At 36.3% G+C, this 27,590-nt stretch overlaps 1 protein-coding gene across 1 annotated transcript in view; it reads right to left on the bottom strand.

The window, feature by feature from the left end:
• The window catches only part of LOC109058102 (collagen alpha-1(XXVII) chain A-like), an 88,730-nt gene that overhangs the window by 42,091 nt on the left and 19,049 nt on the right, over positions 1-27,590 (bottom strand). The window contains 5 exon segments of the mRNA XM_042778609.1: positions 315-368; positions 1,975-2,019; positions 5,113-5,166; positions 5,349-5,402; positions 6,177-6,230. Coding sequence (XP_042634543.1) covers positions 315-368; positions 1,975-2,019; positions 5,113-5,166; positions 5,349-5,402; positions 6,177-6,230 — 261 coding nt within the window.

The following is a 27,590-nucleotide window of genomic DNA, read 5'->3' as shown; positions in this document are numbered from 1 at the left end:
ATAAAAACAACACAAGCATATCAAAACATCCCGATACTAAGTGGTCAGAGTGAATAAATACATCCTTTCCTATAATTGAATGCTGTGATTTTAAATGGCGGTGGCCTGCAGCTATACTGAACAAAACCCAATATAGATGCCAGGGCAACGTACTGCTAAATTAATTGCATATTTTCCATGAGCAGTCAATGAAAAACAAGGCAAAACACACTCAAATGAACGAACGAACGAATGCATGCACACACACACACACACACACACACACACACACACACACACACACACACTCCACAGCAGAGGAAGATCTACTGCACCTGCCTGCCAGGATAGCCTTTGGCTCCAGCCTCTCCACCAGGACCTTGTTCGCCCTGTAAAACAAGACAAAGAGAAATGTTGATTCTCCTAATATATATTAAAGTACATGGATATATTTTAAAGACCACAAAAAGTGTCTGAACATGTAAAATGCATGAATGTCACTACACTATATTTGGAACAAAACACCAAATGATGGTTTTTATTTTGAAGAAAAAGCACAATCAAGCTAAATGTATTTTGTTTGTTGGGTTTGAAATGATAAAGCAATAGATCGTCACGAGCCGCAGGGTTTAATTTGGTTTTGTTTGTTGGGTTTGAAATGATAACAAAGCCATGTATTCCCCAACCACTTCCTTTATATGACTCACAGACTGCAACGGTTTTGAGTTAAAAATCTTTGTTTGTGTTCTACTACTGAAAGAAACAAAATCAGACATCTTGCATGCCCTGTGGGGTGAGCAGATAAACATCAAATTTTAATTTTTGAGTGAACTATCCATTTATGAGCAGATAAACATCAAATTTTAATTTTTGAGTGAACTATCCATTTAATTGCCAAGTAAGGAGCGATAATGTCTAAACAACATGATGTTGGTGGATGAACGTGTCTGATACTTTTTGAACAACTTAAAGGGATACTCCACCCCAAAATGAATCATTAATCACTTCCCCCAATGTTGTTCCAATCCCGTAAAAGTTCTAAATCGAACAGTGTCAAGGCCCATAAAAGGTATGAAAGTCATCATCAGAATACTCCATCTGTCATCAGACATGCAATCTGGGTTATACGAAGCAACAAGAGCACTTTTGGTAAGCGAGAGAAAACAAAAATAACGACTTTGTTTCCCAATGAAGCATTGCAGCGTGTTTGTACCCAGAGGAAAGAAGAATATAACCTCAAACATTTCTCATCAAGAGCTGCTAGTCATATTCATTTTATAGCTCTTGCTCAACTCATTTTGACTATTTTTATTTCTCCAAAATAATTTAAAGGAAGAATATTTGATGCTCAAAAATTAAATACCTGAGAACTCAAGAACTCACTTTTAAAAGTAAAGTGTGTCATTGTTGATTTCTTTCCTATTCTTCCAAAGAAAAAAAAAACTAAAAGACCTTAAAACAGAATTAGACACTGGAAAAACTGTGCCTAATCTAATATAATATAAGAAAGCAGTAAAATGTTTATAAGGTATAAACACAGAGTTTGTAGTTATTAGATCTGCCAACAAAGGCTATATTTATTCAACCAATGCTACAAGATTGGGGGCGGGGCTATTTGTTTGTCTGACCAATGGTGTGCAGGAAGAGTGTTTTCCGTAAATGTTTTTAAAATCAGTCATTATTTCTGAAATTCTGTTTGGTCATGCTAGGCACAGAAATTACACGCTTCACATTTAAGGTTCCTGAGTTACGAAAGAACACACTCTGAGCTATAAAACTTTCCTCTGGGTATGAGTGTTTGTCTTTCCTCTTACTAAACTTTTGACTTGAGAGGACGGATCACCTTAAATAACAGAGCTTTAAAAGGACATTTTTCGTGTCATGTGGTAAAACTCTCCAGGTTTTTGACTCAGATGAGAATATCCTCACACTTTGAGTGTTTGTTTATGTGCTTGTTTGTTCGTGTAACAGGGTTTGTATGTCTGCATTACTCACTGGTTCCCCGGGAAGGCCTGGTGGTCCTGGATGGCCTTTTTGTCCCTGTTCACAAAGAGGACACATGGCGATTTAGTAAACACTTACTGATGTACACACACATACACACAAACTCAAACAACCTAAGACAAATGAAAGGCTACAAACCACTTTCTAAAAAAGGATATGCAAAGACACGCCCACAAATACGCATCTTCCGCAGTCATTATTGACCCAATCCATCTGTAGTCAATAAGCTAAAGCAGTGCAATATTTTCTACAAAAGACTTTTTTTTGTTGAAAATGTGTGTGTGTATGTGTGTATTTGCAGCATATGTGGGTTTCTGTGAGTGTGTGTGTATGTGTGTGTATATTACAGACATAAATGTTTTCCTGCTGGAGTCAAGCTCCTACGGGTCAATATTGTGCTGACTTCAGCAAGACATCGACACAGAGTGGAAAATATGCATCAAATGTGGAACAGAGCGAGAGACAGATTTGAGGGAGCACTATAGTAAAGTGTGAGACCTCACGAGTGTGCCAGTAGACGGACAAGAAAAATGGATAAACTATAAGAATATTTTCCATGTTGCATGTGAACTGCACTTCTGAACGGCGTGTCTTACAGCAGTGAGAACATGAACTGATCCTTAGTTGCTTAACAGACAGACAGGAAGGAGAAGACAACAAACAGACAGACAGACAGACAGACAGACAGACAGACAGATAGATAGATAGATAGATAGATAGATAGATAGATAGATAGATAGATAGATAGATAGATAGATAGACACAGACAGACAGACAGACAGACAGACAGATAGATAGATAGATAGATAGATAGATAGTTTGATAGATAGATAGATAGATAGATAGAAAGACAGAGAGAGACAGACAGACAGACAGACATATAGATAGATAGATAGATAGATAGATAGATAGACAGACAGAGACAGATAGACAGACAGACAGACAGACAGACAGACAGATAGATAGATAGATAGATAGATAGATAGATAGATAGACAGACAGAGACAGAAAGACAGACAGACAGATAGACATGCAGACAGACAGATAGACAGACAGATAGATAGATAGATAAACAGACAGATAGATAGATAGATAGACAGACAGACAGACAGACAGATAGACATGCAGACAGACAGACAGACAGACAGACAGATAGATAGATAGATAGATAAAGACAAACAGACAGAGATAGACATGCACAGACAGACAGACAGATAGAGATAGATAGATAGATAGATAGATAGATAGATAGATAGATAGATAGATAGATAGATAGATAGATAGATAGATAGATAGACAGACAGACAGACAGACAGACAGACAAATGGACTGAAAGAAAGATAGTAGCGTGAAGTACCATCATCCTCAAGAGAAATGTACACAAGAACATACAACTACAACACACACACACACACACACACTTTCTTCTCTGCCAAACCAGTGAAATCCATCCTGCCACACTCTGCGTCTGAGAGATGTCTGGTTCTTCCATTACATTTGTTTGTGGGAAACCCAGCTCTGATTCCTGCCTCTTCCTCCACATTCCAGCGAACAGCCACACACATGTACCATTGATCTTTGTTGTATGTTTGCAAGTATTTAAACATTTACAGTACATATACAGTGCACTGATAACAAACAAAAATATTTTGTTAGAATTCTAAAAAGAATCCTTTTATGTCAGAATAAATGTATCTAAAAATAAAAACCATTAAACTGACATGAAGAATCTTGTAAACTTTCTAAGAAGTTGAGTTGTTTATGCACTGTCTAGCTGTCCAGCTCTAGAACATCTTTTAATGTTTAGAGTAGAATCTGTGTTAAAGGTTGTACTGGATCAGCTGCTTAATTTGTTTGGCCCTTCTGCAGAATCACAGGCTGCTTTGGTTTATTATTGGGTTCCATCATACCCGCATTCATCCCTTCATTCGCTCGTTCATGACACGCTGCTGTCCGTTTTTCCAGAGGTTCTTCTCTACATTCTGATGGCTCTTTTTCTAACCACAGACACATAACACAAAGCACATGGACCGCCGTGCAGCCTGCCAGGTATTCACGAACACATGCACACACACTGAACCATATGTACTGACAAGCCACCAACAACTCATTTCAGTAATCAGTTCATGTCAATTAATTCTGTGATAAATCAACTAATTGGATAAAGAAAGAATAATAAAAATAAAATTATATTTTTAATATAATATATATATATATTTATATATATATATATATATATATATATATATATATATATATATATATATATATATATATATGCAGCACCATAATATGTTATTATACAAAAGTTAACAAAAAAGTCCTGAAATGTATAAATATTACTAGAAATGCCTGCAATATGCAAATGTATTAAAATGATCTGCTGAATAGAATTGTTTTGTTTTACAGACAAATTATTGTTTAGATGAAAATAAAAAACCTATTTCATGTTAAATGCTGATCAGCTGTTCATTTGCCATCTTACCTATATACATTTATCTGGTTAGTTGCATTTCAATATTTGCATTAGGTCTAAACTGGCTATATACATGAAGTGCATAAAGAGTTGATAATGATGTTCACTGTCAACTACGTTTATAATTGACTTTGGTAATTAGTTGTTGCTGCTCTAGACATAACATATGCATGTTCACAACCATTGTTTAAATGTGTACAGGAATCCGCTACAGGATTTTCCAGATATTCCTCTGCTAGATCCTTCCAACAAACATACACACAAAGCTGAAAGTGCCTGGCAGAGGGTCTAAACTTTTAATAATCATGCACAGCTGAGATGCGCCACACTAATGGTTGTAACAAAGAAAGTTACGCATGGTGAACGACTGTACAACTCTCAATAGCCTTGTTTTTTACATGTGAGTGCGTGGAGCATAAAGAAGTGATAGACGACTCATTGGGGATTCCCTCTGATGTTTACACTGGGTTTCCACGGCAATGGGAGACACAGTTAGGCAGAAGGAGTGGGAGCATTCAGAGTGTTTGCGTGGGTATGGTATGTAAAACGGCAAACATCTGTGCTCATGTAACCCAGCAAGTGTACAACAACATTAGTGCTGAGAAATAATGAAACAACGGAGAGAATGATTCAAGCATTTCAGAATATCTTACCTTACGGCCTTCCGGCCCGACTAAACCAACAGGACCAGGCAGGCCAATGTCACCCTACAAACACAAACAGTAAACATGAGGCACAATCAGTTCAGCACCGCCACAGGAACCCATAGAGAGCAGATGTTGCTGCTGTCACTTTTCTTATGTTTGCATGTTCTGATCAAGAACAATGTTTTGGCTGTTGCTAAAACTGAAGTACGTGAATCGGAAAACAAGTGTATGTGTTTTCTCACTTTTTCTCCTTTTGGTGCTTTTCCAGGAGACAGTCCAGGGTCTCCTTTCTTCCCCTGAGAGAAAGAATGACAAAACAAGAGACGGAGTTTAAATCTTCTGAAGAAAATGTGAAACTTTTTTTTAGCCGTTTCATCATACAAAGCCCAGTCATTTAAAGATGCTAATCAGATCAAAGCAAGAATGTTATTTCATCCGTTTTAAGCTTTATATGTTACAGTAATTACGAATTTGTGTGTGCATGTACATGTGTGTGTCGCAGACAGAAAGAGAAAGCGAGAACACATGGGACGTTTGACTCCAGGCCGCTGCATCTTAACCAGGTTTATCTTCAAAGGCCACTTGAAATAATTAAACACAGAAAGCAGAGAGCGTTCAGTCACACAAACACACTCCCCGCTGGGCTTCCCGGCTGTTTACCACCTTTGTAGCGTTTACAGGGATGAAAGAGGCGGACCAATCACACACCAGGACATCACACGCACACCTAACTTGGAAGCATGTTTAGTGGTTTTGGTTAATAACCCGTGTTTAATACTACAGCTATACTTCACCACACAAACACTCATTTCTATATCATGGGAAAGACTTTCCATTACCTGCTGGGCTTCTCATGAGCTCAGATTAATCAAAGGGTTTGTGTGTGTGTACATGTGTGTGCCTGTGTTTCCAAAACCTTGTCCGCAGGGTTTTGTCAGCAGCCCAATAGTACCGGCAGACGGTGCAGTGATGAATATAACAGAGGGCCAAACACAGAAAGAAGAGCAGAGCAGTACACGAGATCAGACTGCGGATTATCTGACCGTAAGTGTGAGTGAGTTGGTTTTTACCTTTAACCCTGGTGGACCTGGTCGACCTGGCTTGCCATGTGGTCCTGGGGGTCCCTACAGGAAACGACATAAAAACAATACACACATTAGAAATGAACGGTTAAGAAAAACTGAATGCATTTAATAGTTCAGCTACTGACTGCAGAAACCGTTTGTACCCCCCTTGTGGCCATGCTGAGAATGCTTCACTATGAACTGTTTTCTATGATGCATGGAATTAATCTTGTCTCGCTTGATGCTTTTGCATACTTGCATATACTTGCATACTTGAGTATGCTTCGGGCTTTATGTGTTTACAGTGAATGAATCTGAAACAAAAGAAGTCAATTCTTAGCTCCATTTGACTTTGACCTTTCATGCAACCCTGACCGTGTTATTTTTTAAACGACTTCCCACCTGAGGTCAGAGGTCACAGTGAGGGTTAAGGTCAATGGGTGTTATTGGAAACAGTCCATAAATAAGCCCAACAGATCGAGTGATACCATGCATGAAAACAAAACAAAAGCAATGCAAGTGTGTAAAAACAATAGTGTGTGTGTGTGTGTGTATTTGTATGTGTGTCTGTGTTATATTGAATATATTGATTATATTGAATATTTTGTTGCTAATACAAAATTAAACACAAGAGAATAAAAAGAGACAAGTCTCTGATTTGCACCCAAACATGCAATAAAATAGGATTCACTTTCACAAATTATTTTAACCAAACTGTCTGTATCAAGAAACACTAAAAATTTTTTTTTTTGAAAGATACAAACGTTTATTTAACAATGTAGAATAAACTAATCAAAAATGACAATTGCAAAAGATTTCTATTTCAAATAAATTTTGAACTTTCTATTTATCAAAGAATCCTGGGGAAAAAATGCATCATGTTTCCACAAAAATATGAGGCAGCACGACTGATTTCAAAATTGATAATAATCAGAAATGTTTCTTGAGCAGCAAATCAGCATATAAGAATGATTTCTGAAGGATCATGTGACACTGAAGACTGGAGTAATGATGCTGAAAATTCATCTTTAATCACAGGAATAAATTACATTTTAAAATATATTCAAGCAGAAAACAGTTATTATAATAATATTTCACAATATTACTGTTTTAATTGGTTTTTGATCAAATAAATGCAGCTTTGGTGACAATAAGAGGATTCTTTAGCCGGTTACTAGGAAAAAGCAAAGATTGAGGAGAGTGCAAAGAAAGCGCAAATAGTGTAGGCTGACTTTACTGAAAGTCATCTTTGTTCTAACAAGGAAACACACAGACACACACACACACACACACACACACACACATATACATACACACACATAACACACACAAACACACACACATACACACACACACAAACACAACAAACACACACACACACACACATAAACACACATACACAAACAAACAAACACACACTCTAACACACCACAACAAACACACACACACACACACACCAAACACACACACAAGGTGCCACACACAAACACAAGTCAAACACAAAACACACACACACACCAAAACACACACACACACAACACACACACCACACAAACACCACACACACACACACACACACACACACACCACACACCCACACATCCACACAACACACACACACGCACACACAACACACACACACACACACTCACCACAAACAAATTGTGCTAGACACCACACACACACACACAAAACACACAGACACACCCACACACACACACACACACCACACACACACAGCACAAAATGGACAAGTAAACACACACCACACATGAAAATAACATACACGTTTAAAATGAAAAGGGCAAATAAAATAAAATTTTATAATGGTTTAACATGAAAAGGGTGCCGGCTGAACAAAGCCTAGCAGTCAGACTTTCTAACACATGCTCTGAAATACTTAACACACACCCACAACAGCGTGACCTCACGGCGGACCTTTGACGCATGCACACTACATGTTGACTGCAGTTGCCATCCTGTCTATGTTTGTTTGTGGTTGAAGATAATTCTCAAGGGTCTTTGGCTCTCTGTTGGAAAAGACCACCCCAAAATTCTCTAAAATACTTCAAATACAGCAGAAAAATGGAATTTAGTACCTGTTTGATTGTGCTAGATTATTAGTATGGAATACATTAAATGGTGTACGTTGTTTTGTTTTAATTTTTTTTTTTTTAATAAAGAGATGGAGTTTGTTTGTTGATGTGAGTGGGGGATGCAGATCATTTGGTTGTGTTTTTTTTTTTTTATTTGGTCAGTTCGACCTGCTGACCAGACAAAACACAGACACACACACTAGAAATAAAGCACAAATACACTGACATGAACAGTGTGTGAGAGATTTTATAAAGCACTGCATTTTACACACTTCCTGTTTATATCTGAGGTTAAAGGTCAATGGCTCTATTAGTCAAACACACACACACACACACACACACGTTAGTTTAACCGAGGTCCTCTCGTCCCTGGCTGCCCTGGTTTCCCTGGAGGTCCCGGGATTCCCTACGAAACACAAGAGTGCTCTTATGAATTAAACACACACTCACTGCACAAGTGTGCTTATAGTGCTGCAAGACTCTGTTTAAAAACTAAACACAGCAAAGAGGAAACAGGAAGTCATTCGAGGGAATTTCCTTTTTCTGATAATGAGCTATAGACTTACAGAAGACCTGTGGATCCTGTGTCCCACTGTGTGTGTGTGTGTGTGTGTGTGTGTGTGTGTGCACATCGAGTGTGTTTATGTAAAGGTCCCTGTGGTCCTTTTCTGCAGCTTTGAAGATACGTACCAATCCCACAATCCTACAGTGCACAGATTGCACAATCTGGCTGCTTTTGTGCCCTCATTCTGAGCACTGTGAACATGATAGCACTAAGACATTGAACCTAGAATGTTATTATTATTATTATTATTATTAAACCTCTAATCTTTCAAAAAGTCTGTTTTCAGTAAATCAGTACAAAACACACAGATGCAATGATTCATTTGTGTGTAAAATATTTAATCAATACTTAATATTTCTAAAAATAATTATATATATAATAGTATATTCTATATATATATATATTATAATATTCGATATATATATATATATATTATATATATATTTCTACTTATTATTTTTATTATTTTAAACTTATGAAATCACAATTCACAAAATAGTTTAAGTTTATATTTTGATATTAATAGTATATAATATCATAATAATAATTAATGTACTTTGTTGAAATATTCACCAAACATTTTACAAATATATTTTTATTTATAAAAAAGTAATATTTACTTATTAATATCATTTGGGAGTATAAAATTATTGACAGAATGTTTTTTATCACATATTTTAATTTTTACATTTTCATATTACAGATTTAATATAAATCGTTTTATAAAATTAAGATGTATTAATATAAATTAATTTCTAAAAAACATGTGCAAAATATTTTATATTTAGAAAATGTCATTAATGTTTTTATTTATTCATATAAACATTTTCAAAATCCATCAACTATTTTTATAAATGCATATTCCTAATAATACAATATTTTTATTAATATTATTATCTATAAAACAAATACACACAAAATATATTAGTTTAAAAAATATTATATCAATTATGATTATCTTCATCGAAATATTCTGTAAAAATCTTTGTTTTCTTAAATGAAGTTGTGACTGCTGGTTTCATGCAGAGTAAATCAATCAATTGGTCAGTATTTTAGTTATAACAATTAAACATTTCAATTCTACTTTGGGTAAACCATGTTTTGGGTACAACAATAAACGTAAAAAAAAAAAAAACCGAAAAAAAACAAAAAAACGCTTTTAAGCGCATTTCAGAGCATAAACATACTTTAACATATCATATATCATCATCTGGCCAAAAATATCACAGTTTTTTCCGTGCATTTCTCCCAGCTCTATGGCTGAAGCGGTATCATATGTATCAGCATAGTTTGTAGAAACAGAGGATCAGTTTGGCTTCTCTGTCCTCCACACCCCAGCGCAGTGGCCACGCGGCCAGGAGTGAAAGGCCCTTCATTGAGCACCGGCGGCTCTCAAAGAAGATAGATGTGGTGAGCTGCTGTGTGTTTATGTTAAGAATCTCAGATGCTCTAAAGAACTATGGACTCGTTGATGAAAGAATGGGGAGGGGCTTTCTCACCCATTATAACTGTACCCACATCCCCACCCGTACCACCCCGCACAAGTCCTGATGAACATCCAGATACTCCCATACATGCAACAAGTGGTTTTCAAAACGGTTGCTCAAAACAGCTTCCTACCATATTACCTTAGTTTATATTTCCTGCAGTATTTTGTGCACTGTTTGACCCAAATGACCTACTACATTTGGCTACTTGCATTCCACCAAAGCAATGCTGCTTCCATTTCCCATGTGCTGAATGATCTGAAAGTAATACAAGAATCACTATTCATCTTTTTTTTCCTATTACTTAACTGACAAATTTTAAGATACTTTTGGATTCAAAATGTAAAGTAGACTCAGAACCGTACACCACTCGCTAAATTACTCATGGAAATCAATTACTCATGGAAATAAGAGTAAAATATAATACTTATTCGCAAAATTTTAGATGAAACACGCAAAGTAACATGCCACCCGCCATCGTAACTGACTGTTTAATATACTGAAATAAACTGAAAATCAAAAACACACAAACTTATAACAAACTAACTGAAAATAAGAAATGTTGGCCTTGGCAACTAAAACTGAAAATAAGTGTAGGTTACAAGCAACTAAAATTACTAACTGCCTAATAAACAAAACGCGAAAACTAAAGTATTGGGAAATAAAACTTTATATAAACCTAAATAGTGCATATTTACAAAAATCAATAATAATTTGAATCATTAAAATTACTAACTGGAATTAAAACTAAAATACTAAATAAATGAAACAACTGTAAATAAATAAAAAATTATAATAAAATAACAAAAGCACATGACAAAATTGCTAAATATATGATATATATATCTATATTTATGTATAATATAATATATATATATATATATATATATAATTAACACAAAATATTAATTTAAACAAAAAACCTAAAGTTAATATATGAAACGTTAATAGTATATAAAAACTAATAAAAATAAAAAGCCCATACACAAAGCAATAGTAAAATAGAGCAAAAATATAATATTAATAAAATATATAGAGATAAATAATACTAAACAACATTGTAACATACGTAGTGACAACAAGAGCATATTACTAATTTGACCTTGTTTTCATGCTTATTTTTAAAAATTAGTAGGTCAGTCAAAGCACATACTGCACAGTATTTAGTAAGCAGCAGCATTTCATTGTAGACAGAGCTTGTAGATGTAGTGCAGACAGTGTTACAGGTTGTGCATACTTAGAGTAAGGAGAAACTTAAGATAAGTGGCTACAGCTCAGTATCTTCAGGTAAACTGTGTACTGCAGCTCAGGGCTGTAAATAATTACAGACTTAAGAGTGTGTGTGTGCACGTATAGTGGGAAGAATCGCCAGGTGTGTTCCTGGTGTTTTGGTGAAGTACCTGCTGAACTCTGAGAACCCCTAGTTGCAATACCCGTTAGAGATTAAGGGGAGGAGTCGGGTTTCGTTTCACTTTTAAACCCATTAAAAATACCAAGTAAATAATACAGTTTCCCTCAAACTGACAAGCTAAACCAACATATCTGATTATTACAGGGGTCAGGGCTCATTAATAATATGAATATATGAATACTTGATGTCTGAAGACGAGAGAAGAATCACTGCTGCTCAGCTCAGGCTGTCTCCACGGAGCTCACAACGAGCGAATTCATTCTTATTTAAGACCTTTTAAAACGGCGATTGCACGCAATCCACATTTTAGAACACACCAAGAGCTAAATTCAGATGTTTCTGAACTGTTTAAAGTAATAACATGATATATTCGTGGCAGCCAAATGTACGCGAGCTCGCGATGTATTTCTCTGAACACTAGTAAATAATACAATTTCCCTCAAACTGACAAGCTAAACCAACATATCTGATTATTACAGGGGTCAGGGCTCATTAATAATTGATTTCTGGGCAGAGAGCAGTCAGAAAGACGAGAGAAGAATCAGCTGCTGGTCATTCAGGCATTATTGTCTCCACGGAGCTCACAACGGGTGTATACACGGATATTTAAGACCTTTTAAAACGGCGATTGCACGCAATCCACACGTTAGAACACACCAAGAGCTAAATTCAGATGTTTCTGAACTGTTTAAAGTAATAACATGATATATTCGCGGCAGCCAACTGCTAGTGATCGCGAGCTTGGAGTTTTTTTTTTTTGAAAATTTGAAGTCCACGTAGACTTTGGATTTATTTGCTTTCAAACTGAATCACGATGCTGAACGTAACAGTTGGGATAGTGTATTATTAGTTGAAGTATGAGTGTTTATATGTGCTTGTGAGATTTCTCTGTCAGGCTTAACGTCGCAGCAATTGCTCAGCGTTGCTTAGCGTGGTGAATAAGGTGGTTAAAGCTGGGAGCTAAAGTGTGGCCAATGGGTTAGTGATTATTTTTGTACCTACTTATGTGTTATGCTATGATTTAATAAGAGCATTTATTAAAACAGAAATGTGTATTTTAAGAATAAGTTTTATAACGTGCCCCGAGCATTCAACACATCAAGTTGGCTTCAGCCCCGCGCTCGCGCTGTGTTCGGTGCGAGAGAGAGAGCCACGTCTCACGGACAGCAACACTCAACCGAGCTCTCGTTCAGGACATTCACGTCCTCCTGCACCTGAACGAACAAATACCAATCGCAGACACAATACATAATAGCTTGGCGAATATAAACGAAAACAGCCACGTGTTTAATTAAATCAATGACGTTATTTTACATTTGATTTGTCCATTTCTGCATCTAAACACATAAAACATGCTCTACTATACTATTGTTTTGTTTTTATTTTGTGTAGTTTAATTTGTGTGGTGTAAGTTAGGTTATATTATGTTAAGTTATATTGTATTGGATATCAAATCAACAAATGTAGCAACTCACATAGTTATCATACAAAACTAGATTTTAATGCAGCTATATCATCAGTAAACTAATCATTAAATATTTGTATAGTATGCAAATACTGCTTTCTCTTAAACATTGTTGGACCATTACTTTTTTGTTTTAATGGTATTGGCATTATATATGACCTAACTGAATATAACAAATAATTAACAAATAACAAGCAAGAGTCAAGAGGCATTTATTTGTCATTTGCATAGTTAACACTGGGGAAAACTGGTCATTGAAATGCTTGTGACGAGGCTCAGACATACAGTGGCAATAACAAGACATAAGACATAGACGTACATGGAGAGCACTGAGATTTTTGAGTGACTACAGTGCTCTTAGACAGAAAGACATGGACAGAGCATTATATACAAATAAGTGGAAGTAACAGGTACAATAAAGGTAATCACAGGTACAATAAAGGTAATCAGTGTTTAGAGTTATGGTGTACATAAGAAGTCCTTAGGTAATATTGTGATTACTGGAGTAGAACGGTGTCTAAAATGTCATTGTAGAGCTACATGGAGGAAAATTAAAGTGGCAGTGCAGATGCAATAAATAAACTTAAGAGCAGCACACATTCAGGGTAAACAATAAATGGCATGACGTATTAAGCATCAGCTAGCAATTATTGTCCATACTTTAAGAAAGGCAAAAACAATAAATGGCATGACGTATTAAGCATCAGCTAGCAATTATTGTCCATACTTTAAGAAAGGCAAATAATACGGAGCGATCAGCATTTATATTATTTTGGATAACAGTAGTTTTAGAAACCTTAACATAAACAATTAGGTGAACTACATTGCATTTACTGATAATTTTGATAACAGTAGTTTAGAACCTTACATAAACTTAGGTGTAGTTTATATACATAAACTACACTTAAAGTCAATTTTTATGTATGAATGTCTTGATGAAATAAATTGAATTTAGTTGAGTTAATGATATTTTTGTTTAGAACTTTTTATTTTAGTTGAATTTTTGGCATTTTGGATCGCACTTTGAAAAATCTCCAGGGGGGGGGGGGGACTGATTTACTCTTGGGATCTAAACTGGAACACACAACGGGGCCTTTTCCAACCCACGTCATAGGTGGCGATCCTTGGAAAGGGGACATTCACTCGCCATTTCATTTCTTTATCTAACGCTCTTACACACCTCACACACCCAAACAACACACACACCACACACACACACATCTGCTTAACACATACGCACACACATACACACAAGAAACAGACACATAAGTAAACAGTTTATTGATATTGATTGTATTTATTAACTGTAACATTGTTACTTAAAATAATTTATCTTACAGAAGTGTTGAAGTTATCATTTTATTTATTTATTTATGTTCCAGAAAATCTTTGCATCTATTCTAAAATACAATATACAGGATCATGATAGCTGTAATATGTCTGTAGTACACCTGCCCTGATATGCGAGTGTGCTCCGCTTATGAACACAGGATCCAGAAGAGTGTTGTTTTCTGTTGTCCCAGAAATAATAAGTTGGGCAAAACCTTTTTCTTGAAATAAATGTAGAATAGGTTTTTGTTGCCACGGGAACAACTGATTCTTCATTGAAGTCCTCCGCATACTATAACAGGCTTGAAAATCAAAGACCTCCAGAGATGTCAAAAAGAGCATTTAGATTGATCCAAACTCTGTTAGGTTGTAATTTTTGGTGGTGTCTGTAGATTGCTGCAATAAGTGCTTGTTTAGGAGCTTTCTTTACCTTTTAAAACCAAGCATTCCCAAGTCTGTAACATTCTCGTATATACATCAGGAGGGAGTGAACTTTCAAGTTGGTTTTCACAATACATTGCTACCACCTCCAACCTTTTCGGTTAGCCAAATGTGAATAGTTTGTGTAAGATTACACTTCTGTTTCGTTTGTACAATAGTGTAACCCATTCAGTTGGAGATTTGCCTCAGGAAACAGCTGAGCCCGACAAAATGTGTTTCAGGTGAAACACAAACATCAGCCAATAGTAGCTCATGCATGGTGGCATTTTAAATCATCCATATGACCCACTGCAGTTCCCTTCTGAGGTGTTATGATGAATGATTTTTAAAGATGGACTCAAGACTTGACTCTTGCAGGTATGTGTAGGGGGAGGGGCTGAACGTTATGAAAAGTCAGCTTTTGGGCATGTTCCCAAGGATGAACTTTATTTCAGGATCACAGAAAGATTTTCTTTTCATCAAAGTCAGTAACGTGCAGAAAAAAAAAAAACCGCTGAGGTGTTGTTGTTCTGCTGAGTTGCAACGTATGCCATGCCTGGTTCGAATATACGTTTCAGACATACAACAGCAGGAATCAGTTTGTCATAACTTGCAAAACTTTTATGAACAGTAAACATGCAAAAGCAAGCTTCCAGGGGGAATTGTCTTCTTCTCACTGTACCCCTTCTTTTGAGTGGTTCTTCTGACCTTTCACAGAATATAGACAAATGTTTGTCATCCTCCATCAGGTGCTTTTTTTGCGATATTTCTGTGCCAGGGTGACATTTACATTATCCAAAATGCAGACCAATTAATTGCAAACATATTAAACAGTGTCCTCGGTTTTTCGAGTCGTTATTTTTACCACATTTGCCAAAAGTACCATTAACTAGGCCATCTTCTGTACAGCAATATTTCTGGTTAGCATCACTCGTGCACCAATAGCAATCTGTAATGTGTCGAGAAGGTCACATTTCTCTCCTTTACATGGGGCAGCTTGCCTTTTCATCTCACCTGTCCGTGGATCTTTTTTGTAGTCATCCGCTTGAATATTAATAATATTTGAAAAGCGCAAAGATATAGCTTCAGTGTTGTGGTTTTCAACCTCTTTATTGGTTGCATAGATGTGTAATGCATCTGTGGGACATTCTTCAGGGGAGGATCTTGTGACTGTTTCTAACATACACTTGTCTGTATCAGTCAGTTGGTCCTGCTTCTGTTTCACTCTTAGTCTGTTGAGCAACTCAGCATATGCAAGATCATCTCTCTGTCTCATGATCTGTTAGGTTTTAGTGTTTATCATTTGAAAATTATCCTTCCAAAAGTCCAGCACATGGTGTCCTACACACAGAGTGGTGTTTAGCTCTTCCTAACGGCGGGCAGTTGAAAGAAATCTCCAACAAGCACAGTATGGACAATCCACCAAAAAGGCTTCTGGTTTCCTTTAATCTGGGTGCAGTCTCTCCAGTTCACATAGGCAAACAACTGTTTTGGACACCATTGAGATTTCCTCATCAATAATTAAGATGTGTGCATTAGAGAGGTCTGCCCTGATTTCATCCAAAACGTTTCCCAGGCCTTGGTATGGAGGCTTCAAGTTTCTTGGTAGTTTCAGTAGACAGTGAAGGGTTCTTCCTGAGATATTAATCACAGCAGTTCCAGTGAATGCAGCTAAGAGAACGGTTGACTTGGAAATATTTGTAAGATCTCGTGAGCATGGAATCCTACGCAGGATTTTGGTTGCTTCTGCAAAAATGCATTTTATCACATGTGACTTACCAACTCCGGCACCTCCATTTAAAAAATACATAAACGGTTGTGGTTTTTCACCTGAAACACATTTTTTGCACCAATCGCGCACAGCATAAAATATAGACGCCTGTGTCTGATTTAAGCTCTGATACATTTTGCGAATCTGTGCAGGATTTAGCTGGGTAACTTCCATGAGTGGCATAGCTGTGTTTACTGAGAGAGGGTTGACGATGTTGTATTGTCAGAAATTTCATCCTGCTCCTTACTTCATTAGGATCAATAGGCTCACGTTCCATAATGCTCTTCCAATCTGATCAGGTTCATTTCGCTGGTGCCAATGTAGTCCATGCATCTTCAATTGGACCGTTCTGTTCAAAAATCTTCAATGGCCTTTTCTATGGTCTCATTGTGTTTTTCGTATTTTTCACGGTTTTCATTTACAATTTTGATGCCTTTTCTATGGCGTTTTTCATCAGTGCCTGGTAGTTTTACTGAAGCGAATGCATAGAATGATTCATTATGGTTGTGGGAATCTTGTGGGACTTCAGCGGTTCATAAGCTCTGGCGATATGGTAGGGAAAGTTTTAGAAGAGTTCCATAGAATTTTTTCTGGGTTTTCTGCTGCTGTGAAAAAGCAGAGGGCCAAATCTGATAACAGCAGGTTTCCCTCTGGTTCTTTTCTGTATGTGTCCCATATTGTTTTGAAGTGGCAAAACAGATTTACCTTTTGTTTTGTCCCTGCACATAAAACTATGCGGTATTCACTTGCAAATTCAGCAATGCACCATTGTTCTTTCTCAATTCAGGTCTGTCTGGTCTGGGCCTTGTACGTGTCGTGTAATCCTGTCCATCCCACATCCAAACATTCTCCATGTCATCATCCATGGTCTGCAAATATTTCAATGGGTAAACTCATCTTTACAGCATTGTCATCAGTTGGGTATGGATGAACAGAACAGTGCGTGATGATGATTTCAATTTTAGACTGCATGTGCGAGCGACTGCCTCTTGAGCGCTGACTTCTCTGTTCTTTGAATAGGCATTCATGACCTGCTTCATGCACTCACGGTCAGACAGATTATCGTGGCTTGAATCTTTTATCACTCGGTTTAGGTAACTGCTCATTTCATGTTCAGCTTTTGAAATGTATGAAAGAATGTACATGATACAGCTGTAAGGATTCAGAATAAACTGTATATCCATGTTTGCATTCCAAGCTCTTAACAGCAAAGGATTGTAGCCGTTAACCCAGCAGTCCTGTGGTTGTCTCTCCATAATGGTTAGCTCTTTTTGATGTAGACAGAACCTCAATGTAATTTCTCATATTCTTCATAAGTCATGTTTGGACTCTATGAAGCAGGTTGTGCAGTGGTTTCAAAACATGGGGAGTGCAATCATGTCAGTAGAATCCCACCACACTTTTTGAAGTTTGAGCTTTAGCTTTTTTCAACAGTACCATGATCTCGGTCTTTTTCTATTGATTTCATCTTGGTCTTGTGATTCATCTTCAAAGGAGGTTCTAGGGCGAGTTATCGTGGTTTCTGGTTAATGGGTGGTTTAGGACAATCCAAATCTGCAATGTTTCTTGTTTTTGTCTTTTCTACAGGACTTGGAGTGGTTTCGACTGTGCCCACCTGTACTTTCCTTTTCACAAATGAATTCTGTGCAGTTCTGGTCTTTGTTTTGGGTCTTGGTAATTTACATGAGATGTAATTGTCAATGACAAATCACACACATCCTGATCTTGATCTTTTCAAATTCTGGAGCTTTCTTTCACCCAAAAATAAGCAGTGAATGTTTTGCGGAGGAAGCCATACGTTTTTGGAATTCCCACTCTATAAAAAAAAAGTCATATAACCTCACCGATAGGTTGAGGCTGTTGTGACATGATTAGATCTCTCATTAAGGCTTCAAACTCGTTTGTTCTCAAAACATTCAGCATTACTGTTGACTGGGTTACTTCTCAGGATTTCACATTTCTCAGACCAGTCTAAATTCAGAGAAGTTCACACTTTCACCTTGTGTTGTGCTTTAATAGCAGTTATGACTTCAGGCCATCTCATCTCAGCAGCACTAAACGTACAGAAAAATGTTGGGAGTGCCCAGCTGTCCTCAGCACTTGCAAACAAGTCACGCAGAGTTTTTTCTCCCAGTATGCTGGAGTCCCTCTTAATGGTTGCAATGAAACGTGTTGCCTCCTTAATATTCACAAGCTTTTTCTAACTCCTCTTTGTCTTGCAGCAGTGAAACAGTTTTATTCTGCGTCCATCACGGGTCATGGGTTTTGCTTTCCTCAGCTGAACAGACATACTAGATGTGGCCATGTGCATTTTCAGTGACAAAAAAACTGAGCAAAGAAGATATAGTTTGTATCTCTTGCACAACGATTGTCAATAGGAGAAGAGTCTTGTGTTAAAGTATCTGCTAGGGGAACACCGTTTTGCTCGATCAGGCTCATCAATGGTGTTTCATACCATCAGGTAAACTGCAACGGGGGGGGCGGGAAAGCCAAAGATTCTATAATTTAGGAATCTTAAACATACTTATAGTGTGTATTTTCTCTCTGCTGGGGCAATACCAAAATATTCCATTCTTCATAGGGACAACAAGTGCTGCCAAGGTCTGGGGGCTCTGAAGACATGTATCTAATGCAAGACCAAGGGGGCTGATCTTCAGTACTCTCGGGGTCATCATTTGGAACCATTTTGTTTCATTTTTCATTGCTTCGATCCTTCAGGTTTGTCAGTTTCGGCTGCTGCTTTCAATATCCATTTCATCATCAGGAGCACTGGGACTTCATTTGAACATTTGTTCATGCTGATTAAAACATTTCTTTTCTTCTGAGTGACTGTATCATTTATAATAATATCTTTATACTCTGAATGAATTTCTTTCAGTTTTCTTAAAAGCAGGACAAAAATTTATGCATATTCACGTCTGGAAAAAACTGATAGTGGACCTTTGTACCACAGAACGTCTTTTTTTAGCTTCCACTGTTAGCAGCTGAGCTTCAGTTTTCTTGGTCTTGGTAAACAATTTACGGTTGTTTCCACTTCAGATGCAATGATATTACGGATTACGGCTCCTTTTATAGCTCTCTGCTGACCTTTCGGAAGCGTGATAATTTTAGCAAAGGGAATGTACTTTGCGATAACGTGTCTCTCAAGAATATTCAAATCACTGAGTTCAGCAGGAATGGGAGTGAACTTAAGGCATATTAGCTACTGCCAATATTTTCTGGCATGAAGCCTCTCATCAAGGTTGTATGGCAACAGTGACAGATCCATTTCTGTTTTTCCTGTTCTCCAAGGGCAACATTGATCAGGGTCCAGTCAGAGCAGATTGTGAACATAGTTTTCCACTTAAGCAAAAACTGAAGAAACTGTTGGATTCTTTTGATATCGGCCACGATCACAAAGACGTACTTGGTTTGAGAAGAGGACTCTGGCACAGCATGTGCAGACATACTTTGGTCCCTGTTAACAACATCTCTAAAAGTATTTAAAGCTTTTAAAACTCCTGGATCTTGTATTATGTCAGACTGGCTATTTTGTTGTATGTTTCTCTGCTGGCGCATAAGATCAATTTTTCTGTATTTCCCCTGAATGTGTTGTGCACATTGAATCTTGCTAATTTTGTTAGAAGCAAGAGATCTTTTTCTTTTGTACTTTAAATAAGTAATACATTTTTTTGGCGGGTCCTAAACTGTACAAATGCTAGTGATAGCGGTGATTCCAATTTAATTTTTCCTTTTCACATAGAACTCAGAATCATTTCTGCACTGAAGATTTGTATAATGGTCTTTTTTCCTTTGCTTAAAAATGGGATCTTTTAAATATCTTTCAACAATATTTCTCCTGTGCTGTTCATTAAATTTAGCGTTGGTCCTGTACTTTTGATTTATATATTTCTTTTTCCTCTCTCTGAATTTCTCAAAACATTCCTGTACTGTTCATTTATGTAGCTCTTTTGCCTCTCTCTGAATTGTTTGTTATTCCTGTATTGTTCATTTATGTAGCTCTTTTGTCTCTCTCTGAATTGTTTGTTCTTCCTATAGTTTTGAATCATATAGTTTTTTTGACTCATTCTAAATTTGGCAACATTCCTGTAATTGCTGGTAATCCTCATCTTTTTTCTCTCTCTGTATTCATTAATATTTCTATACTTGAGTTTCATTGCTTGTTTTTGTGTTTTTTTCCCTGTAAAATCATAATTATTCCAATAGGGTCTTTCTTTCACATAGCTTGTTTATTTGGTACTTTTTTGCCTGTATTTGTTACGTTTTTTATAGTCATAGCTTCACGTAAAGTCTGTTTTTTTCTCATTTGTGTGGTTTGGTGTTTTTCTTGTGTGCTAGTCCTACTGTCGCCCATTTTATATTTATATCAGCCTTTCGTTCCCTCGTTTGACTCTTGCCTTACAGTTTTCCAGTTTCTTTGACTGCTCACACTTTAGTTTTGTCTTAATTTGATTGTAGCTTTGGGTGCACCTTTTTCGCAGGTAGCTGTTTGACAAAACATTTGTGTCTTGAAGTTGTGAAATGTTCCAGGCAACTGTTTGATTTTCTTGTTTAGGGGGGGACCTGCGCGTTCTCAGGAAGAGAGACAGATTGGCTGGTGTATTCCTTTCAAGCTCAGGGCTGGCCCAACACAATGGCCTGAGTATATACACAAAAACTTTCCATTAATGTATTTACAAATGATACAGGTAACAGATCAAACTGATCTTGGTCTCCTAAGATCAAATCTGCTTGCAACACTAATAGCAATCTCTCTATCAAATCTTCTAAAGAGAAAAAAAACGTCAGCATGTAAAGCCGTACCTGTGTCTTCATCAGTAATCATGCCGTCAATTGTTCTGCAGGTGTGAATCAAAAAAACCAAAACCTCCCTGACCGATCTCTGAACCCAGCAGCATACATGAATGTCCACTTTAACACAAGCAAAGCATCGCTCACAATCACTTCTGAGACATTGCAGTGTGTGTTTGCAAGATTTTTCAATAATCACCTAGTGCAGGTGTATCTCTTAGAAATCCAAACCTCCTAGGATTATTTTTATGATTGGTATACAAACTCTGAGTTTTATCTCCACTGTGCTCCGGTAGCTCATCAAAGTTTAAAAAGTTATGCACAAATTGTCCTTTGCCCTGCAGTGTTTGTTTAACTCTAGTGTAAACTGCATCCCCATTCTGTAAAATGTTGTCTAAATCACTACTGCTTAGCTCATTACATTCTTGATGGACTGCTAGGAAGATTAAAGAATTGCAAGTACACTGGCGGCCTCGCGAGTAAAGGTTGTACCTAGGATCAGTTTGACAATGTGATGCTCTAACAGACAAAAACATTACGGTTGTGCATCTTTCATACCTGACACAGAGTTTGGGTACTGCTAACATCTGATGCAGCTTCAAGCTTTCTGCGCTGTTTCTGAGATGCACTCCTCTTTCCTTTTCTTGGCATGGTGTTGTTTCACCACTGGGAAATAAACGTGATAAATATGTAATGTATTTAATAATACGTAACTTAATATACACAGATAAAATATCTTATACTCAAAGGTAATGTATCTTATTGTTTATGCCAATAAGTTGGTGAAGTCGTCAAATCAGTGATCCTTGAAGACAATGTAAATGGTCCAAATGAAAGTGCATTTACAGCTCTCTTTCACTGTTTGTGAAATTGTAACTCATTTTTCTTGTTTTCTTACCTGTGTTTTTGTTTTATGTTTAAGGGTTTATGTTTTCTATATCAATTTGCAATGTTTTTGTGTTTTTGGTTGATCAGAGATCAGTATTTGGGTAGTTTTTTCTGACCGCTTTTTCAAAGATGCATTGGGCAAGCATAGCTTAGGTGCATAAAAGGTTAGTAGCAAAGCAATGCAGTAGCATGAGCGTGGCCAGTTGTCAGTTGGAAGAGAAAGAATGGAAAAGAACAGAGTCATAAGTTTAAATTAGTAAGCAAGATAAAGGTTTGAATGAAAATATCAAGGTACGGACAGGAAAGGAAAGGACAGGTTGGGACAAACACACACAGAAAAAAAAACCAAACATGTTAATTACAATGTTTTAATGAGAGTTAATTAAAGTACATTTTGGGACTGTAGATTTAAGTGGATAATAAAAATTGTTATATAAAAGAATTACATATTTTCTTCTTTTTACAAAATACAGTACATTGATTAAAAAATACGTTACAAAACAAACTACAGTATTAACAACAGTTGTCATTTAATACATAAGACAATTACTTACCCAACTGAGGGTGAAACATCTCACAATTCACTTTAAACTAACTTCAATACATGATTAATTTCGGTTTACTCAATATGCATTACTTGTCTTCGTGAAATGCAAATATCATAAAATAAATGAATAATTACTTTTTCACATAATACAGTTTATATTTACATAATTACTTACACAACCTATGCAACACTGTCCTATGGGAAAAAAAACCCTAAGAAAAAGAAAACTTTGTTTTAGATAGTGAGATACATCAAATACAAAAATCATAATACTAAGCACAGTACAATGAAAACAAACAATTCAAGGGATCTATAGCTTATATCTGAACATTAATGTAGTCAGTATGTTTGTTACCAGTGACTTCAGACTCCCAGTACTGAGCTGCAGTGAAAGAACCACCCCACAACCTAAAAAATAAAAATACATAGTAGATCTACGTTAAACTAAGCAAACTATAGCATTTCATTTTGTACAGTGTACTATTATAGATGCCTATGACAAGTGAACAATTAAACAATGTACAATGACAATGAATATTTTTCAATGAAAATGATTAATTATTTATCAACACAACTAATTACTTAACACCAAAAAAAATATGAATTCGTATAATTTGGATTAATGACAAAATTGTCTATTTATATTATTACTACTCATTTACTGAATCAAAAATACATTTTATTAAACCTCAACTGCATGCAAGCGAATAAATAAATAACTACAAACAGTCCTAATCATGACCATTAAATATAATTTCCAAACGCACGAGCATATAACACAACTTAACAAGACATACATAATTTAAAACTGTATAATTACATGTTGTGCATATTTGACTATTAAAGCCATTTTGAATACCTTCAAAAGAATCAAAGTGTACATCTAATCCCATTTCTCTTGTGAACTTTTAAATCATTTGTATATTTTATACTAGATTTTTGTAAAAAATGTTTTCTTAATTATGGAGAAATAACAATTGTTTAATTACACACAATTGCTATATGTTAGGGACATAATAGTATCAGTTGTAGTTTCATTAATACGCAGGCTATATGATAACTTTCTATACAGCTCATGAATGTTGTTAACATGACTGTCAAAATTTAACTAGACCTACAATTCACAATGAAATAGCATGACTTTTTCATGGCTAGTGTTTACATTGTTTTTTCATTCTGTAACCTACTTGTTCTACAAATCTCTGCACTAGTGTTATATGCTACTGTTTTGACAGCTTTGATAATATTCGGAACTGATCGCTGATTATTATTATTATATTTATTTTTTGCCTTACAGAATGTGATATCCTATCAGCAATAAAATGTCCGTCAGCTCATTTGAATACTGTCAGTTTAGGGACAGGTAAACATTGGGAGGGGGGACTAAATGAGTTCAAATCTTTTGTTGTTGATAATAATAATAATAATAATAATAATAATAATAATAATCTGAATATATAAATATATTGTAATCCTAAACTAAAATGTCCATCTTTATATACTTTCTACAGTTTCAAGTTAAGTGTAAAAGACAAGTCCAAAGACGCTTCTGATAACTGATCTGGCAACACAAAAGCTGCGCCTGCGCTCTCACTCACAGCTTTGTCTCGGGCCTAATTCACTCCAGCAGCATTCAATACTGACGCTAAACATTCTTCTAAACTTAAATATACATGCAGACATGTATATGAGGACTATTAAACAGCACATTAGTCAATTAATGTACAAATGTGATTTAAAAACAAAACAAAAAAAACGGACCTCCGTAACCTCAGGTGGATAAGACTCCCGAATACACGTGGCTAAAAAGTGCTACAAAGTGCGAGACTCCCGAACGATTATATTTTTGTTTCTTCTTCTTCGTCTTTGACCTCGATACTAACCTAAATACTGTAATGGATTTTAATATTTTTGTTAGTAGTGGATTTATATAATGTTTTGTAAATGTATTTCAATAGATTATTGTATAAAAGCATGCACAACGCAATAAATATCCTAAATTCTTTGACCTCGATAACATACAAAACAGATTTCCATTATATATCTTCATATGCATGTGAACTAATTAGCGGATACGCGAGTATAAAATAACGTGCGAAATTAAAGAGAGCGGTTGGCAAAAAAAGCGGAAAAATCAATGGAATTAGGTAACCGGCATGTGAACTAATTAGCCTATATGTATTATCCAATACATTGTATTATAATATTTTTACACGACTCACCGGCGCTTATCCCTTCCACACGTTGCCTACAAGCCAAACTTCGGTATCCCGTTTGCTTCTTCTTCTTGTATATTTGAATGGGGGTTGGCATACAACTTCAAGATGCATTAACCGCCATCCCTCTGGTTTTTTAGGGTTATTTTATTGTTCTTTTATGTTTGATGATGGTTTCAAGGTGCATTACCGCCACCTGCTGGAATATATTTTACCATATTTTACCATATAATTTACCATTACGATGGGTGTTCTTCATTATCATTATCAGCATGTTTCTTCTTTCTAACAAGAAGAAGAAAAAGTCAGGCAAATCTACTAAGGCCTTTTTCTCAGGACCCAATACCTCCTAGGGCCCGTTTGCATATCTCCGCCCTCATCACGCACAAACTCATTTTGAGTACGGAGTCAGACGCACTAGAAGGAAATCCGTTTCACAGGTAAGTCCTTTACACATTTTGTAAATATTTTGTTAAGTTTCACTCTATCCATAACCATTAAACATTTATACAGATGAATAAACAATTCATTTATTTAACCATATATTCAATAAAGCAGTAATGTTACCAGGCGCCATTAGCTATACAGCGCAAATCACGGCATACGATAAAAGTCTTACTGTTATTATTTTTATATCGAATATACTGTAGTGTTACACAGTAAAGGCCACTGTAATTCGTAAACCTTTACTCTTAAACCGCTATAACATTAAAAACACACATTTACATACCATATAGGCTACGTTTGCCTATAACGGCGTCGCCTCTATTGTTCCCTCTCCACATCCGCTTATCGGTGCTTTTCACGCACATTGCTGCATTATGCTTTTTATTCCATTCTTTTTCCCAAATCACCAGTTTACAGTTTAAATATTTTATATTACAGATACTTTTAACACAATTCTTGAAATTATATAACTTGTTTTCCTCCGTCGATCTTGAACTCGATTTAAAACTGTTCATCGGCCATGTCAAACTAAAAGTCCCATTTTTTGATGTTATCTTCTGTACTTCCACGTTATAAGTAGGCTACATTTTCATACTATTACAGACCTTTTAGTAACACATTCATACTTATCTTACATGTACGCCCACAAATAATATTTGCATAATTTATATTGCACCAGATATATCACAACATTATATGTACCTTTTGTTAACGTATATTAGCTAACTTGTATTAAATGTCTGAACATTTCCTTTGGTTCGCTACAACACTTTATGACATTTATTTTTTTATGCTCCCCAAATCATTTGTAACATACTACCAACAAAATAAACGCACTATTAAAAACTCTTTGGCAGATTTTACAATTTCACTCTTTAGTTTTGCTGTAGCTTATTTGTTTGTATTGTTGTTTATTTTATTCTCCTTTTTTACCCCCAGAATGGCTACTCCATATAGTCGTCCAGGAAGAATTACGTGCAAATGCATTCAGACCCGTGTGATAAATAAAGCCGAAACATTTATATACACGCAACAGTCTAAAATTGAACCTGCAACATACAGGACAACATCAGTCTGTGCCCTCACGGATAATGCCTTGACCTACCTACACAAAAGATCTGGCCCAGACCCCGAATTTGAGGAAGGAGCTAGCTACATTTTAAAGAATGTGACCATCTCTACCAGAGATGGGCTAGCGCATTTACTGGTTGGGCCAGCGACACAGAAATTTCGTACAGCTCCACTTGTGGTCACAGAGGATGCTGTTAAAGCTGCACAAGACACACTCTGTCCACCCTCTAAACCCATATCTGGCAACGAAGACAACATGTACTTAACTCATGGATATATTACTCTTCAAGGCCAAGTGAAAAAAGTGAGTACCTTTTTAATCACTCTGTTTCTCTCTTATTCATACTACTGCTGCAAAAATACATGTCACGTACCTACACGTTTTATACGCTATATATGTCATATACCTTCTACATTCCTACCGTAAATAAACTTACTACGGTGCTTACCTTTAACATTCTTAAGCACCTCCTCTGTACTTCCACAGCTACAAAAAGTGAGGATGACACGATCCTCAATTCCCATTTTAAATCTAAAGCTGCTGTGTGGTGGCGACCCAACTTGATATCTCCCTGTGGAAAGAAGAAGCTCTGTGGCTTACACATTGAGACCTATCGAGATCACCCACCTTTATAGTGACAAGGTGCCTCGAGGAGCATAAGTTTTCATTCCTCCCAGTACACAGCTTCCAGTTAAGGTAATCATGAGTACGTCATTACAAAATTGAGAGAGACACTGTACATCTATCTCCTGTCTGTCTATCTGTCTATCTATCTATCTATCTATCATCTATCTATCTGTCTATCTATCTATCTATCTATCTATCTATCATGCTTAACACACCTGCGACAAAATGTATGCATTTTATATTCTAAATCTTTAATAAAATCACACTTACTAACAACAAACAGCTTGT

The sequence above is a fragment of the Cyprinus carpio genome, chromosome A21, assembly GCF_018340385.1.
Source record: "Cyprinus carpio isolate SPL01 chromosome A21, ASM1834038v1, whole genome shotgun sequence".
Classification (NCBI taxonomy): Eukaryota; Metazoa; Chordata; class Actinopteri; order Cypriniformes; family Cyprinidae; genus Cyprinus; species Cyprinus carpio.
Note: the sequence above shows the minus strand (reverse complement) of the source record. Positions and strands in the feature narration are given on the sequence as shown.